The sequence below is a fragment of the Kogia breviceps genome, chromosome 2, assembly GCF_026419965.1.
Source record: "Kogia breviceps isolate mKogBre1 chromosome 2, mKogBre1 haplotype 1, whole genome shotgun sequence".
NCBI classification, from domain to species: Eukaryota; Metazoa; Chordata; class Mammalia; order Artiodactyla; family Physeteridae; genus Kogia; species Kogia breviceps.
In genome coordinates this window covers 47,697,659-47,715,838 of record NC_081311.1, presented here as the reverse complement: position 1 = coordinate 47,715,838, position 18,180 = coordinate 47,697,659, and the positions used below count along the sequence as shown (strand labels likewise).

General features: G+C 44.8%; 1 protein-coding gene across 1 annotated transcript in view; it reads right to left on the bottom strand.

The window, feature by feature from the left end:
- Positions 1-5,524: 5,524 nt before the first annotated feature.
- Positions 5,525-18,180, bottom strand: part of VSTM4 (V-set and transmembrane domain containing 4) — an 86,539-nt gene continuing 73,883 nt past the window's right edge. The window contains exon 8 of the mRNA XM_059051528.2: positions 5,525-6,907. Within this exon, the coding sequence (XP_058907511.1) occupies positions 6,782-6,907 (126 nt within the window). The 3' untranslated portion in view covers positions 5,525-6,781. The remainder of the gene's footprint in view (positions 6,908-18,180) is intronic.

Below are 18,180 nucleotides of genomic sequence, written 5' to 3'. Positions count from 1 at the left end.
TCCATAAACCATGTGGACAGTTGTTCGCGTAAATTCCCAATCTGTCAAAATCAAGAGAACAAATCAGAGACAAAAGTAACCAGGCCACCAAGCCCCCTTCATCGGGGATGAGAGTGGGGAAGTATTCCTCAGTTAGGGACTTGAAGGTGGAGAACTTCTCCCTGCAGAGTACCTTTTTGCTCTCTGCCTGCCATCCCTTGGGTGTCCCAAATGATCCCTTTTATTGCAGTTTTGCCACACTTCAGAATGGCCTCAGTTCCTGATGATAAAATAAGGTGATCTCAAGTGCTGGTTGTGAGGGAGAGCATGACGAGGTGGGACATTCATGATGGTGGTCAGGATGGGACATGGGCTTCTGAGAAGTGAGAAGGATGCTTGGGGGGGACGGCTGGTGGGTAGACATGGAGCTCGGGAGAGGGGTCCAGTTGGAGCCGTGGATGCGGGGTCCTCAGGCTGCAACTAAAGAGTGATCAGAGACACAGGTGTGCATGCAAAGAGAGAGAGAGGGCAGCACCTTAGAGAAAGCCATCCCTGAAGGGCTGAGCGGAGGAGAGGCGATTACAGGGTGGCCTAGGGGGCGCAACTGGGTAAGTCAGGGAAAGGACGCCTGTGTCAAATGCTAGAACACACGCTCCACAGTAGAGCCCGTGCTCAGCCATGATCCCCGGAAGGCCCGGGGCAGAGCTGCGTTCAGGGATGGAGATGAAGGCAGCCGGTGGACGCTGAGAGGCGAGAGGGGCAGAGGACTCTGGGTTATGGAGGGAAAGAGCAGGAGGAGACCGCGTGGGAGGTGGGCCACTCAGCCTGAGAAATGCCTGCTACCCTCTGGAGACTGAGGGAGCAGCTGAAGGTACAAAACAACAGAGGGGATACCTAGTGTAGGAGACCCCTGCAGAGTCAGGAAACGGAATCCAGAAGACGTGGGAGGACGAGGAGGGGAGCGGAGCAAGACATTTTAAACGACTCCAAGTTGACCGCAGGCTGGACCAGGGGCAGTCAGGGGGCCCCCAACTGGGGTTCCCTGAGAACTGGGGATGCGCAGGGGAGCTGAGGAAAGACAGGGACAGGGGAGATCCTGAAAGGGGAGGTTGGGCAGCCCTGATCCTTAGCTAGGCCAAAGACCAGCCCTGCAGCAGGCCAGGGTGGAAACAGGTAGGCTTCCTGGAAACAGAGCTTGACGGTGGGCGTGGGGCTTATGGGTGGGCTTCATGGATGTCCCTGGGCCAGGAGTCACCGGCTCTGCCACCAACTAGCAGGTCCATTTCTGTCTCCTTTGTTTCCCCAGCTGCAAAGGGACCAGCTTCATCATGATGCTCTGGGGGACCTGGCAGTTAGGACCATGGCAGAGAGTCTCTAAAGGGTCCATCTTTAGTGGCTCGTGGACCCCTTTAGAAAACCGAAGAAAGCATCAGACTCTCAGATACGCAGTGCAAACTTCTGCATAAAAATCCCTGGGTGTTTGTGGATTCCCTAAGATCCACCCGTACACCCAGGAACCTGAGGTTCTAATCACACTCATAAATAGGAAGCAATCACACCAGATGCCCCACCACCTAGAAACCTGTAATAAAGGGAAATAGAATGCTAGCTCTTTTGGCAGCAGCCACGGCCCGCACACAGACCAGCTCCTAATGCGTCCTTCTCCTGTTTGCTGATGGAGGACACTTGTAATAGAGTTTAATGTGGAAGAACAAGGTGCATTTAACCAAAGCTGTAAACATCTCTAATTCTATTTAAAACTATAGGGTGCAGTACATTAACATTTAACAATCAGACACTCAATCGGTGTGAAGTTGGTTGAGCTGTGTTTATTAGAAAGCAGGCTCCAAGTCATCTTTTATCAATGACAACAGAAGCAGAAACCCTCCGTGGCCACCCTCCCGCCCCACCCTATGCATTAATTAAAAGTCTTCTCCAAATTTTCCACCCTGTGGAAAGACACCAATTGCTTTGGAAAAAAATCCCCTGAGCAGGGCAGACATGGCTCAGCACCAAAGTCTGTTAGGCTTGTGCACTCGGGGAATTGTTTGCTCCAGCAAAACAAATCTTTTTTTAAAATGTGAAAGGAACAATTAATTCAGAATGAGCAGAGATTTAACCTCTATCCTACTTGACCACTGCAGAGTTCACACTGCTGAGCCCTTCCTCCTTTCAGAAACTCCCAGACACAGCTTTCTCCGACTCCTCTGACAGCTTGCTCTGCTCTGGTCCCCGTCAGGCTCGTTGCCTGCTCTCCAGACCAGACCTGCGGGCAGGGGAGTGCCCACCGCTCAGGCCTGGAACCTTCCCTCCTGGCTGACCCGCCTCTCTCTGGAGGAGTTTGCTCACTGCCAGCTTCAGCTGTGACCTATATTCTGAGGACACCCCCATCCCCGCTGGGGTTCCAGATCCACATTTCCCAACAGTTTACATCCTTGCTACTCAAAGTGTGCTCTGGGGACCAGAAGCATGGGCATCCCCTGGGAGCTTGTTAGAAACACAGACTCCCAGGCCCCACCCAGACCTCCTGAACCACGAGCCACAGTTTAACAAAGATCCAGGTGATTCACGCACACGTTAAAGCTTAGGGAGAGCTAGTCTATCCTATCCATCTGGACACTTCCCGGAGCCCAAATTCAGCAGGTCCAGGCTGAAGGCAGATCCTTCCTCCAAAACATGAAGTCCTTCTTTGTTTTCCAACCCAGCGAATAGCTTCTGTCTGGTGTATGGGGCGGGGGTGGGGTGTGTTATGCTGGGTTGAGGGGAAGGTCCACATCCCCAGCATGTGGCTGCCTCATCTTATAACAGGCTCCCTCCTGCCCAGGGATACTGGAAAGACAGCATGTTCTATGTGGAAGCCAGCCTAAACTTCAGGACCAGCCAGCACAAAAAGGCTCCCTCCAACGTCCACATGGCAGGGCTCGCCCTGTCAAGTCTCTACCCTGTGCCCTTCCCCTGTTGCCACCAGCACGGCTCAGTACTGCCAGGGTCCGTACTCCAAAACTGAGAGTCCCTCTCTTGGGAGAGCATCGGGCCTGAACCCTGATGTTCCCTCTCCATGGAGAAGGGCATCTTCGGAGCCCTGTGAGGGCCCCACTGAGTGAGAAACAGAGGGAAGCAGGAGCTCGTGGCTGCCAGGTCCATCGCTGGATGTGATGGAAGTGGGCTCCTTGGGTGGTACCCTCAGTAAAATTCTTTGCTTCCTGGGCTGGGAAACAGCTTTGATGTATACTGTATTAGTCAGAATTCTCTCCACTGCAACCTGACTAGCTTGAGCAAAACCAGGATTTAGATAGTAGAAGTGGGTAGTTTATTGAATCGAAAGAAGATCTAAAGGAAAAAGAAGAGTCTGGGGGATCTTCGGGGCTGGGATCTGGGATTCCGTGCTCCCAGGACCCTGTCCTCCCTGCTGCTTTCTCAGCATCGCCTTCATTCGCCGAGCCTTCTCCGCTTGGCAGGAGACGTCGCTGTAGGTGGTTCTGATAGGCGGCATCCCAGCTTAGCTGCCCGAGGGAAAGATGCTTTTTCCTAAGAATTCTGATCAGCCTAGACCGGGCTTCACGCACGCTTTGGCCCATTTTTTTTGTGGCCCGGGGCATGAGTCCCATTCTTGGCCCAGCCTAGGTTGTAGTCATGCGTATCAGGGACTGAGCGACGAACAAGGCCATGGGCAGTCCCTAAAAGCATCAACTGGTTTAGCGTTCTTATCCCAAGTGAGGCTTTGGGCACATCAAGGTGGGGGAGGATGACTCCGTACTAAAAAATATGAAGTGGCCCATGTCATTTTCACGCCAACAAATATGAGCGGAAGGGTTAGGCCTGGCTTTTTCTTCTATGCCCTGTGAGTTAACAGAGACATGATGATTTAATGAAGAGGTGACCTTAAAGAAATCCCAGCCCTGTCCTCCTACCACAGCTGCTTTAGTTCAGGGCCTGGGGCTTTGACATGGCAAGACAGTTGCATTTGGGGAATACCCCTTTCCCCCTCCTTTCCTCCTGTGAAGATTCTGCCATGCATGGCCTAGGCCGAAATCCACCACTGACTCTGACAGTATGTGCACTCTGCCTGCAAGTACCACTGCATTCCATTCTGAGCAATGGGTTCTTTGTTCTAACTTTATTTAAATGCACAGGCCATTTTCCATGTTGAAAACAGCGTGTCTATAGTTGTTCCCACAGATGCTTTACAGCAAAACAAATTGAAGAACTTTTCCTAATTTCTATTTGAATGATGTGTATATTCCTTTACTTATCTTTAGAAATGTCAATACAGACTTAGTGGTGTATTTGATAGAAAACAAATAAGCAGACCCATTTTTAAGTTTATTATGACAATCACATCAAGGTTTATCATCCCAAAGAAGCATCAGGTGCAAATCATCCATTGCTCCCCTCTCTGAGCAGAGCTTGGACAGTTTGCTTCTAAAGACAGTAGTGGGACAAGCTCTGCTTAGATGTTGTCAAGAGCTTCCATGATTCCCTTGGGAAGCATTTTCAGTAGACAGTGATGGTCTTGCCGCCTCCTTTTATACCCTATGTCAGCAGGTCCCCCACTCACGCACCTCAGTGTGGATTTATGCAGCTATGACCAGAGTTTTGGAGAGTCTGAATTGAATCACTGAATAGCAATGACTTGTTGGACTTAAACTACAGCTACCAGCTCTTCAAAGCTTGTGCTATTCTTGGTGGAATGCAGTCACTTCCATATGTGATGGCACAGAGCTCCCACTGAATTTAAGGGGGTGGGTTTGGGGGTGATCGAAGTTCAGTTCTGCAGAGGCCTGGAGATCTCCTACTCCATGGCCCTCTCCCCACCATCGCCTCTTCACACACCCCAACTCTCCACTCCCACCTGGCACTTCCAGGGCCCCAAGAGTCCAAGTAGGTCCTTGTGCAAATCAGGGAAACATCCTCCTTCCTCCAAACACCAATATAACCATGTTCAGCTGGAACACTGCCATGATAAAAATATGATAGGATGCCTAGGATAATTATGATATGAATGGTGTACTAACCTTATATCCTCCTGTCCTAAAGAGATGCTCTGGGAAGTTCCTCCTCAAAAACTGCACAGTTCATTCACTACCTTGGAAGTCTGGCAGAGGGGGCGGGAATGAGACGCAGGTACAGGCTAGAGAGAATGACTTCCTCTTTGTAAAGTCAGGTTACTTTTGCTTCTGGAAAATCATTACCTGCTCCCAACTGGTCCCTTTCCAGTAAGCTATCATGGGTCTTTGGGAAAGTTACTGTAGAGCTAAGTTTATGGACAAATATTTACTTTTTAAAGTTATTGCAATGAGAGCCTTAAATAATAAAGACATTTTCATTTTGAAAATATGGACTGGTTTTAGCATGTATGTTAACATAGTGTATTTGTGTAGCTATTTATAGTGTCCAGAATCTTCCAATAGTCATTATCCCATTACAAGAATTCTATGAGAGGTTAACTCACCTTTGTATAAACATAGAGTCTGAGACAATTAGGGGATAAGAAACTCAACCAAGTTCACATGGCTGTACAGAGGGGCACAACTCACAGTCAAGGTTGTGTTTAAAATATATAATTTACCATATATACACAGTCCATTACAAAGCCAAACAACTTCTGTAGTGTGCACTAAAAATCCACCCAGACCACACTCACACATCAAGAAGTGTGTCCTTAACAACACAGCTGATAGGATGACCGTGTACCAGAACAGCTCCCCCTTCAGTGAGATCCTGGATGTCATATAGGCCCACAGAGCCACTTCCCCATGGATCTGTTTGCCATATGCATCACTGCCTCCCAGCCAAGCCAATTAGAATTCACATGCAAAGTTGAGTCGGGCAAGGCACTTTATAACAGAAGGGTGTTCAGGACACATTTTTCCAGCCCTGCTTATACTTCCTACTCTCCTACCATTGGGGAACCAGGCAAAAGACTATGCTCTCACACGAGTGGACATTCAATTCGAGTTGGTAACCTCAGCACACTTCCAAGAGGTCCCCTTCTTCCATTCTGTCAATCGATGGCAAACCTCCCGGCTCCTTTGGGAAAGGATGGGTGAGAACTTCTTGGAGAATATAAGTCTCTATACCAGGATAAGCCCCCCTGCCAAAGGAGTGGAAGCCCTTCAGAATGAAAGATGTTCTCTTTGGCCGGTGGCCGTGGGTGATAGTGGGTAGAGAAACGGGCACTGGGGTATCCAGATAGTTCACTGTCAGCTTAGATGACAGACTGCCTCACAGTCTGTCTCTCTGCCCTTGAATCACCAGGGTCAGTGCATCTATTTAAAACAAGAGATGCTATCTTGAGTGACCGCTTGCAATAAGCACTTTGCAGTGCTCTGGGTGCCCTGGCAATGTTATCTGATCCTTTGAAAACCAATTAGTACATATCTACCATCTCACACTTGGGCCTATAATGGCATTTCCTCTAGCTATATATTATGAGCTTGATACCACAGATACAGGAAGGGTAGAAGATTAAAATTCAGATTAAAAAATATAAAACCCAGAGAAACAAGAAGAAACATGAAGGGGTTTGGCTCAGCAGAAAATCTCCTTGGATGGTCTCAGAATCAAGAGTCCTCACTGCTCAGGGCTCAGACCCAGAAAATCTTGTTCTGGGAGATTTGTCCAAGGACTGCAGCCCCTGCTCTTTTGCAAAGGAGCCTTGTACCTCTCTGAAGGCACCTGGGATGCCATTGGAATGGGGCTCCCACCACACAGAAGGCACAAGTGAAAATACAAAAATAAGGACTTTGTATCCAGGGTTTCATAAATAACTGGGGTGGCGGATATTAAATACGATGCAGAGTTACAGTTTGTTCTCCTCAAAGAGGATCTGGGCATAGACCGTGCTGGTGGGAATGCCTTTGGCAGCCTGGTGGGGCTTGATCAGCTCCAGCTCAGCATAGGTCAAGTTCTCTTCGGCAATCTTTGGCTATAAGACAAAACACAACACAATTTGAGCTGACTACCGGGAGTTCAACATCACACATACATTCATCAGGCATGTATTTTCATAGCACTTTGGTGATTCAAAGGGAAACAAATGGACAAAAAATTTAAAAGGATATGTAAAACCTAAATAACATAAGATAGATCTTGTTATCTTATGTAGAACACTATGTCTTGCAAAAAACACTATGATTTATTTTTAAGTTGTCACAGAATACTAACAAAAAAATTGATTAAACATGAGGCCACAAAGTAAACTTTAATTCTGAAAAGTAAAAATAATGTAACTACAGTCTCTCATCAAAAGGATAAAATAGAGGTAGAGACAGAAACAAAAAGTCCCCAAAATTGACAACAAAACTAGAATGCTACCATCTAGAAATTTTAAGTGACTTAACGTGTATAAAACTGAAATTTCAGCATATCTTGAAAATAATGATGAAGATATTACATGCCAGAACCTAAACAATGTAGTACTCAGAGAAAAATCATAACCTTAAATATCTATATTTAACAACATGAATTAAATGGATCAAGCATCCAACTGAAGTTAGTAAAAAAAAAAAAAGAACAAAATGAAGAAAAGCAGAAGGAAGAATGGAAAAAATTAACACTAGACTGTATAAGTCAGAAAATAGAAAACAGTAGAATAAACAAAAATATCCAAAAGCTTGTGCTTGAAAAACACCAATGAAACAAACAAAAAAAAATTAATCAAGATAAAAAGGGAAAAAGCAAAAATGAATCAAATAGGAAATGAGAAAGGAGGTATAATAAAATGAAAGAAATTTTAGAACTTCAACTTTGTTCAACATATTGCAAAAACCTTGAAATACAGGATAAAATGAGTACTAGTCCAGAAAAATATAAATTATGAACATTAGCTCCAGAAAATGTCAATGTACTAACTACCATCAAAAACAAAGAATGAAAAGAAAGGAACAGAGGAAGGAAGGCCAGAAGGAAGGCCAGAAAATATTGTCAAAAGCACCAGGCACAGGCAGTTTGATAAGAGAATTTCTAAGAGAGATTCCTTTAAGGAACAGACAATTCCAATATAATTAAACTGATCCAGAGCATTACAGAAGAACTTCACATATTTTAGAACAATTTCATGTATTAGTATAAATTAGCATAAATCAGATTTTCTCAGAGACTATGAAAAGGCACACTAAAGATAGATAATCATGTTCAAGCTGACTTTTTTTCCAGGAATGCAAAGATGGTTCAATATTAGAAAAATCTATTAATATAATTCACAGTAGTAACCAAGAGAAAAACCATACGGTTATCTCTATAGATGCTGGAAAGGCATTTAATAAAAATTTTTAAATTTTTGTTAAAAATAATTCTTGATAATGTAGTCATAGATTCTTTTTCTTACCATGATTAAGAAACATTATTAAAATAAAGAATAATTGGTTCCAACTCCAGTCATATTAAAAATAAAGCTGCTATAATTAAAACACTGTGGTATCAACAAATGAATAGACCTCAATGGGACTGATGAAAACATCCGGAAATTAACCCAAATATTATTTTTCAATAAACGGTGTTGGGACACTCGGGTAGCCATTTGAAAAACAAATCATATCCTTTATGTCATTCTTTACATTAGATAAATTCCAGATGAATTAAAATTTTAATATGGAAAATGAACTCATAAAAGTGTTAGAAGAATGTGTGGGGAAATTTTCAAAAAAGTAATCCCATCATATGGAAGGTGTTTCAAAGTCTAACACAAAATCCAGGAGCAACAGAAAAAAGATACGTAAATTTTCATGCTATATATTGCCGAATATTCTCTAAATAAAGTCATAGGACAACTGAAAACATGAGCAAAATATTTGCAGCTTATATGAAAGGGCCTTACAATTTAACAAAGATAATGGCCAACAGTCCACTAGAAAATTAAGCAAAGAACAAGAGACAGGACCAGAGAGTGCACAGGAAGAGAAACACAAAGGCTCTTACACATATGAAGTGTGACTCAACCTCTCTCAAAATAAGACAAGAGTGACTTAAAATCACTAGACATCAGTTTTTGTCTTTCAAGTTGACAAACAAACTAAAAGTTTTCCAAAAGAAACAGGTCCGCTTGTATATTGTTGGCGAAGTGTTTATTGGTATAAGCAAAAAACTGCAAACACTTCAGAGGACATCAATAGGAGCCTGATGCATTCATAATGGAGTATCCGGTACAGTCTTTAAAAAGAATGATGGAGCTGTATATGTATACTGTATGTTTTCCTATCATTTGTGTAGTGTATGGGAGTATATATACATGTATATATGTTATATACTCAGGAAACCCTTGGAACTCGCCTGGAAGTCAAGAACCTGGTCTCCAAGTTTCCCTCTGGGGAAGTAAATGAGGTGGCTGGAGAGAGACTCAACCTTTATTGTAGACATCTGTTGGTACCTTTCAAATTTTCTAGATGGTACATTATTTAAACAGCACATTAATTAATTTTAATTCACAATTAGAAAAATAAAAGCTGGTCACTAATTTATAGCCGTAAAAGACACCTCACTTTCATTTAAGCAGCTCTGCTTTTGTTTTTTGGCTGCTTTGGCTGTGTTGTCATTGTTTTATTTTTATTTGGGGGGCTATAGCTTGGTTAACTCACCAGAATTCAGGACAAATAAATTGTACACATTCAATTTAAGTTTCTTAAAAAGTATGCCAAAAGCAAAAAGTCTCTCTTCTTTTGAGATGAAGCATCACACTAGAGCACAGGGAACAAGAGACAAAGAGAGAATGTAAAGAACTCCTTATGGCCAGTACTGACTAGGCAGGGGCGACTGCCGAGCGACCTTCAAAATTGTCTGGCCCTTTTAAAATTTCAGCGTTAAGGACAATTATAGGGATCAGAGCCTCCTGCTTGTCTTTTGATATCAAAAATCTTTACATTGTATCTTAGTCATCCATATCTTACCAGCCAACAAAAATACCTTTTACATCTTGCCTTTCGGTTTAATTACATTTCACATTATAATGATTCCATTTAGAAATGCCATGTGTCCTCAAATAACCACACAAAACCCAACTCATGCAAATTTTAGAACCAAGATTTATGAAATCATATTGTCCAGGTGTTTTATTACATTACTTTGAAATTGCATTGTTTTCTAGCTTAGATTATCTGTTTATTCTTAAGTTATTCCATTACGTTTGGATATGAAAAATAACACTAGCTTTCTCAATACAGGTCACCAGGCTGGCTTGGCTGATGTGTTGTTTTCATAAATTTTTATGATGTTCCTATAGTAAACATAATTTAATAAAGCCAAAGCACACTAAATAAATAATTGCATCTAGAAAAGCAATAAAAACAAATAAAATTAGTACTTTCATAAGTGGAAAGGTACTTCAATTACTGCTACAAGCAACATCCCACCATAAAATGTGCAGAATCATTTCCCTTATGCATATTTCTGGAATATAATAATTTGATTGAAGATATGAGGCAGCACACAGGAGGCTCTGAATTGTGAAGTGTATAGTTTCCAACAGGAGATGCATAATATTAGCCCTTGGCACCTTTAAAGAACGTATTGTTTTTTTGGCATGCATCCTTGGCTATCCCAATCAACCATGTGCTTAATTACATTTCCCAGCTTGTTTAACTAGAAATAAATTCCTAACAGCCACTGAAATGGGCAAAATGTAGACTCCTCACCAGTTTTCACCCAGCTACCTTTGCACTGATGCTTTAGTGGAAGGTTTAGGTGCATTAAGAAGTAGCTTAGAGAAAACTAATGGTGTATCAGTGAGACCAGGTAAGACTATAGAACTGGTAGTAAAACTGGGAGCCAGGAGCAGAATGTAAAGGTTGAAGTGGGCAATTGCAGTGAGGCAGAGGCAGGGTGAGGGACCTGCTGCAGGGCCCCACCTGCATGTCAGGTGATGTCCGCCATCTTGCCAACGCAAACTGTTTGGATTTAAGATAAGGAATCACTCTTACTGTGTCACTCCTAATGTGTATGGCAATTCAAGAACTGGAGTACAGTGAATGGGTCTCTGAAGGTGAATCAAGACATACATCTGTTAGTTCCCTGACAGCTACTGGCCCTCAAATGACCCTCTCTTCAAGCCCCCGTCCTGTTCCTGGTGGTGCATGAAGTACGTGGGGCATCAGCACTCAAGAAGACAAAATTTAATACTCTTGAACTGGCTGTTCACAAACACGCCTGCCGCAGCTCTCGTTTGCACTGGAAAACACAAAGGAAACTATGGAAGGTACGGCTTCCAGGCCTCGGACATGAGCTTTACACTTAGGTCTGCTGTTGATGTGTTCCTGGAAACAGGAGCGGGCTGGGGACCAATAGCTGGAAGTTCTGGTAGGGTCCTTTAGAAGAGGCTCCAGAACTTTCTAAGCAGGTGAGAAGCAATAGTGCCATTTCCTCTTTCCCAGGACTGTTTGTTTTTACTGTCTTTTCCCTTTCACCCAGCCTGAAGAGACTCCTGGTCCATTTCTTTTTCTATTCCTCCAACAGAGGCCTGGTATTTACGTCAACTGCTTGGAGTCTCGTGGGTTCTAAACCCCTTTGTTTCATGTGCCTTTAATCTCACTTTTCATACATTTCCTCCTAGTCATGAAGAATCCACTCCCTAGTCTGGAATGGGATTCTATGGGCAAGAGGGGATGGAGGTTCAGATGTAGACACGTGTCACTGCACCCAAGGAAGGTGAGAATAAAAGGAAATTCTCCCGGTTCGGTGAAAGTGTTCACGGCAAGGAGGTGAGGAGAGAGGCCGTCACCCGGTGGCTGCCTGCAGAGCATGGGTGCAGGAGGAATTGGGTCAAATGCCAGCTGTGGGACCTTGGGCCAGTTCCATCACTGGCACTCAAGGACCTACCCTGCTGATGTAAATGAGGATTTAAATGAGATAATGTATGGAATGATTCTGGCACCACTGGGCCTACCTCATAGAAGACACTAAACGCGTGCCTGCTGAATGAATAAATGTTCTGGTGTCATCATTCTTCTCTAGAGTGTCAGCTCAAATATCCATTTGTGTACCTTCTGAGATCCTCATGAGTTACCAACAACTATGTGAACTAAGTAGTCCTGGATATCTTCTGACACATAAGGAAGAGATTCTAGGAAATTAGTTGTTATGGGCTGAATTGTGTCCCTGCAAAATTCGTATGTTGAAGCCTTTACCTGCAATACCCCAGAATGTGACTATATCTGGAATCAGGGTTTTTAAAGAGGTAATTCAGGTAAAATGAGGTCATTAGAGCGGGCCCTAATCCAAGATGACTTGTGTCCTTATAAGAAGAGGACATTAGGACTCATATACATATAGAGAGAAGACCATGTAAAGATACGGGGAGAAGATGGCCATTTATCAGCCAAGGCAAGAGCCCTCAGAAGAAACTAGCCCTGAAGACAACCTGATCTCAGACTTGTAGCCTCCAGAACTGTGAGAAATATTTGCTTAAGCCACCCAATCTATGGTACTTTGTCTGACAGCTGAGCAGACTGATAGATGATTCAGGATGGTGACAGAAGAGAAGGGAAGAGGAAATGTGCTGCCTTAGTGGGAGAGGATTGGGGTGGATGCATATAAGAAGTCACTGCGTTTTATGTCAACATGGGAGAAGAGCCATCCTCTCCCCCTATTCGGTGAGGAACAACACTGGAATAAAGAGGCTCTAGGACTCTTTCATATGGCACAACTCCCACACCACAAGACACACACACACACACACCCCTCCCACCCCCACAGCCCTGACCCCCACGGCGTAGCTGGGCCCTGAGCTGCAACAGACCTAGCTGCATTGCTGGACCATATACCTATTAGCTTTTAGGAAACACGGGATGTGGGTGCTGGCATTTATATCCTGCTAAGAAGGGTGCTTGGCTCCAGCCATGAGAAGGAGGCTACTGCAGGCAGCAACCGAGGCCCAGGCACGGCTGCCTCCACGTGAATAATGGGTTGCAGGACAGTCTTGCCCTCTGAACTGAATCCAGGGCACAGACAGAGCCCATGCTTATCCTCATCTTTACAACTGAGCAAACAGAGCTCTGAGTGTAGAGCAGTCAGCTTTATCGAATCAGGTTGCTTTTGCCTGAATCCCGGTGCACCCACTTGCCCCTCCCCAGCTCTCCCTGAAGCCACTGCTTTTGTTGCCATTTCTCATGCAGCTGATACAAGGAGAAGCAAACCTAAGGACAAGACTTGGACGAGGTTTAGCAAGTGTTGAGTAGAAGACAGATCGAAATCCTTGATCCAGGGAAGTGATAATACATCTGTGCACTCAGACCTTCTTGTCTGTTCCCAGTGAAAAATAAATGGAATTAATTTTGAGACTTGTGGCAAAAAGCATGGAAACATGCTCAAGATATTGGAGCCTCTTGGTCTCAGGAAACAAAGGCCCCGAGGTTTAGGTAACTGAGGGTTGAAATTTACTCCATGCTCAGCTTTCCCAAGAGGGTGCAGGGCTGTTCCAACAGTGCTGGGGAGCCCTTCTGCAATCTGTCTGTTCAGAAGGGGCACTCTTCTATAATCTACATAAAAGTGCCATATGCACTAGCAGTGGCCCTAGCCTATGCCCAGATATCTTGTTGTAAAAGACAAATAAATGACAATCGGTTTCAAAATAAAATGAAATACATAAAATAAACCATGATTTTGGAAATTCCTACTCCCAGGGCAAAGTGGAAGTGGCCAGATGGTGTGGGGCAGTGACCTGTGATCTCCGGTAGCTCTCAGCAATCATGGCAGCCTGGAGTCTGCTGCCTCTGGTACAGAAAAAGAGGACCCAGCCCACTGTGGGTGTAGGATTGGGTGGGGCTCAGGATATGGGTGTCAACATGAGCCAGAAGCAGGGCTAGATTTATTCTTTCACAGTACCTTCCTCTCGGATCTTTCTGATCTGTTGTTTGGAATATCAAAGAAGTTCTTTAGCAATACGTGTTGGAGGTTGCAAGTCCCCAAGGGAAGGCACTGATGTACTTTGGACATCCTGCCACTGCTAAGAGTGCCAAGGCTTATGTTCTAGATGCAAACTATCCCACGTGACTTGCTTTCAGTCTTCCTCCCAGGTTCCCCTCCTGTAACATCCCAAGCAGGTGAGGGGAGCTCGGGTTTCAGTCTATGCTGGATCCCTCTGCATGGAATTCCCTCTCCCCTCATACACAAGGTGGACCCCTCCTCCTTCAAAACCCAGCCAAGCCCTTGGTGGGGCCTCCCGGACACTATCTTTGGCCACATCTTCCTCCATACCACTGCCCAACCTTGTGAGGTCTTCTGAGATTGCACTGGGATCCACCACGACACATTCTCTCTCCCTCTCTCTCTCTCTAATAATAGTAATCATCAAACTGCTCACTGGCCAAAGAATGAAGAGATTTTATAATAAATTCTTATTTATTTATTTACATAAATAAATATTTATACCTTTCTAAGCATGCTCCTGAGCTATGTTCTCCAACACAGGCAACACCCCCTAACACCCCAGCCCACAGGTTCACGCACGTACCGTGCACCCCCAGCCCTAGGATTACAGATCTACTCACTCTACAGATCTCACTATGCCTTCCAGGGACACCAAGGAGATTTTTATTTCACTTTTTAATTTAATTTTCTTAAGAGACATGCAGTAAAAGTGACTTTTTAGGGGGATCGTTGTATGCATCTGAACACAAGTACAGGTTTCTGGGCCCAGGACACAGGACAGTCCCATCACATGCCCTCACGCTTTCCTCTGAGGTCATGTCCTCCCTCAGCCTGACCACGGGGCAACCTGATCTGTGTTCTGTCACTATGGTTTTCTCTCTTAGAGAATGTCCTATGAAAGGCGTCATACAGTATGTAACCTTGCGGGATCAGCTTTTTTCTCTCGGCGTAATTCCCTCACATTTCATCCAAGTTGCTGCATGTATCAACAGTTTGCTCCTTTGGATTGTAAGGAGTATTCCATGGTGTGTCACATGCCACACTTTGCTTATACATTCACCTGCTGAAGAACATTTGGGTCGTTTTAAGTTTTTGGTGGTTATGAATCGAGTTGCTATAAATATTCATTGCAGGTTTGTGTGTGATGTGTCATTACTCCAGGGTAAACACCCAGGAATGGGGTTGCTGGGTCGCATGAAAAGTACTTTTAACTTCAAAAGAAACTGCCAAACTATTTGTCCAAAGCATTTACACCATTCTTCCCTCCCTCCAGCAATATCTGAGAGCTTTAATTGCTCTGCATACATGATGGCACTTGGTGTTGCCCGTATTTTTTACTTTAGCCATTCGAGTAGGTGCTAGTGATCCAGTAATTACTATTTCACTGTCCCCGAGGGACTCACCAATTCTAGACTTGCACTCAAGTTCTCACAGATGGCCACTGAGCCAGATTAAATTCCCACACAGCATGACATCCCCTCAGAAGAATTGGGAAAGGATCATCACACAGACCAGTTTTCTAATGCCGTGATGGAATCTTCTGGACTCCAGGTGTAACAAAGTGAGTATGCAAGTTTCAAAGTCTGAAACACCATGTCTCCCATCCCCTATCCTTCTGTTCTGCCAGTGAGGAGACGCTGCTACAGCAGATGACAGCCTCCAGGCTGGACCTCCCACTTCTCATTTAAGCCCCACTTACCCCCAGTTTTAGGGTAATGATTATGGGACATATATCTATGGGGAAGGATTTACTGGATAAAACTAGCACCAGAAAAGTCGATCCCCAAAAGGCAGAAGTTGTATAACTCTTGGGAACACACCTCACTTCGAGCTCCTAACTGGAAGTTTCTTGAGTGTTTCATTTTGTAGGTGTGTTTCTGGGATTCAAGCCAAAAATGAACTTTCCTACTAGGAGAGAGAGAGAGATTTAACATTCAATGCAGACTCCTGCAAAACAACACTTTTTCACAGAGATCACAGTTGGACGTGCAAGTTGAATTAAATTGCAGGAATAAAAGAAAAATGCAATTGCAGCCACTGCAAGTTCTCCAATGTCAGAAGTTCAATTGGGTAATACCATTACCGCAGCAACAGATCAATAACTAGGACATGGGATGTTTATGCTAACGTCACCTTAGAGTTTAAAAATGTGATTGCAGTTCTACTGAGTTGCACGATCAGGAATCTATTTACCCAAGAGAGAATTACATATTATCCATATTATCAAGGGCAGACTTCCTCTTCCCCCTTTGAGATAAGTGCTCATTTTTTATTCAACAGAGGAGTACCTGCTAAAACAAACTCTCGCCTCCCAATATCCGTACACATGCAACTATGGCCGCTGGGGGTGAGGCAAGCTGTGCATTCAGTGAAGCTCTATTTGATGGAGGGCCCTCAATGGATACCTGTAGGTCCCAACCTAGGAAAGAAAACTCTGTTGTGGTCCTTATATGTCCTGTAAGAATCAACATGCCTTGGAAATGAACTTGACTTAATTTTGAGTGCCAAAGGTCTGCTGACTGTTTATGTTTATATGTTTATTTATAATTATATATATTATGGAAAGAAAAAGTAGAGTTCCCAGGTATGCACGTTAAATTAAAATAAAAAACCAAACTGAACAAACGAGACACCTTTCCAAGACAGAGATGTTAAACTGTGGTATGAAGGACACAATTCAGAAGTGACTTTGGGAGGCGACAGAGGATGGGGGTTGAGAAGTGGTCCTTCCGACACAGAACTCAGGAAGTGTCAACTAATCTTCACCAGCTCAGTCAATCCTCACATACCAGCCCTGAGGTATGCGAGGTGGAGCCCATGGCCGTGCCCACTTCACAGAGGGGCAAACAGGCTTTAAAAGGCAGGTACATCACTCACGGTCCTGCAGCCATTGCTGGATGGAGTCTGGACTCAGAGCCAGGCAGGCCTGCCCAGAATCCACCCCCTCTGCTCAGGGGCAGTGCCCCACACTTACAAGTACAGGGCCAGTCGCAGTGACTAAGGCTCTGGTGTCCAGGTGAGCCAGCCAGGCAGATAGCAGACCTTGAAATCCCAAGGGGGAAAAGAGTGACCTTCCAAAGACAAGGCAGAAGCTTCACTGACACAAATCTCAGGAGAGTGTGTTTTCAGAACAGGTCTGCACTGCTCAGTGAGCAGGTGAGCTCCAGCTAAAGGGGAAGCGGGGCAAGGAGAGCTGCCCCGTGCTCATCAGGGGCCTGGCTTGGTGTGGAGGGACGGAGTGCGTGAGGGCGTGGCTCCAAGAGCAGACACGTGGTGCTGACACTGACGAGAGGATATGATAAAGGAGGAGGGAATCCCTTCAGGTGACCACTTGTCTCGCTCGACAGTCTCACCCACAAAGGACTCTTAACCTCCAAGGACAGAGCAAGTGTGCCTCTTACCAGCACGGGATGGAAGTGATAAGGGTGCAGGCTCTGCTTTGGCCAGGCTGCGTGTGAGGTGGCAACAGACTCTCGATTAGAGGTGCCCATTGAACAGGGAGAAATATGAAGCCAAGCGTCAGTGGGGTAAGACTGGAAAATCCAGGGGAATTTTCCGAGGGACCCGCTGCAGCCACATGCCGGATCTGCTCTCACCGTCTCCTTGGGGCTGAGGTCAGTTCCAATGCGACCTCGGGCTCTAGTGGTATAACTGATACCAGAATCCTCCCTCAGAGCTGGGAGCTGGACTCCAGCTGCATTCTCACAGCCAGGAGGCGGCTGTGACTGCTGACTTAGGTGCATCTTGACAATCTGAGCCAGGACCCAGAGACCAGGACCCTTCGTTTCTGTGCACGGAGATAGAGGCGCTCTCTGAGGCCCACTTCCTTTGTTGTTTCAGCCATCTATAAGCGTTGCAATTATATCTGCCTACCTCATACCCAGCTTCCCTTCCATATGGTTACTCTGTGACTAATGGCCAATAACCCAGTGTTCTCTAGGACTTTGGAAGGCTTAGAAAGGCTCTGTAACTCAGCAGAGAAGCCTTGGATGGAGATGAAGATTTTTAAAGTCTTATCCAGGCATGTTGGCACCTTGGGTTGGATGAAGTCATTCGGAAATCATGAGCTGAGCAAATTCACATCATGCTCCTGAATCTGGAGAATTCAAAGGCTGTTTAGCAAAGTGCATTACCAGAATGAACTTGACATGATGGAAAGTCACGTGCCCCTGGCTAATTGCTCTGAGGACAGAGAAGTGACCAGGTTTAGAAAGTGCTGAAGCTTTGCACTGAAAGGCCTGAGGCATTACAAGTTATCAGACAGATGGATAGCTCTAGATTTCACCAACATATGTTTTGGAAGCTAAAATGTGATTATAGATAACGCTCTTGGGGAGGTTCCTG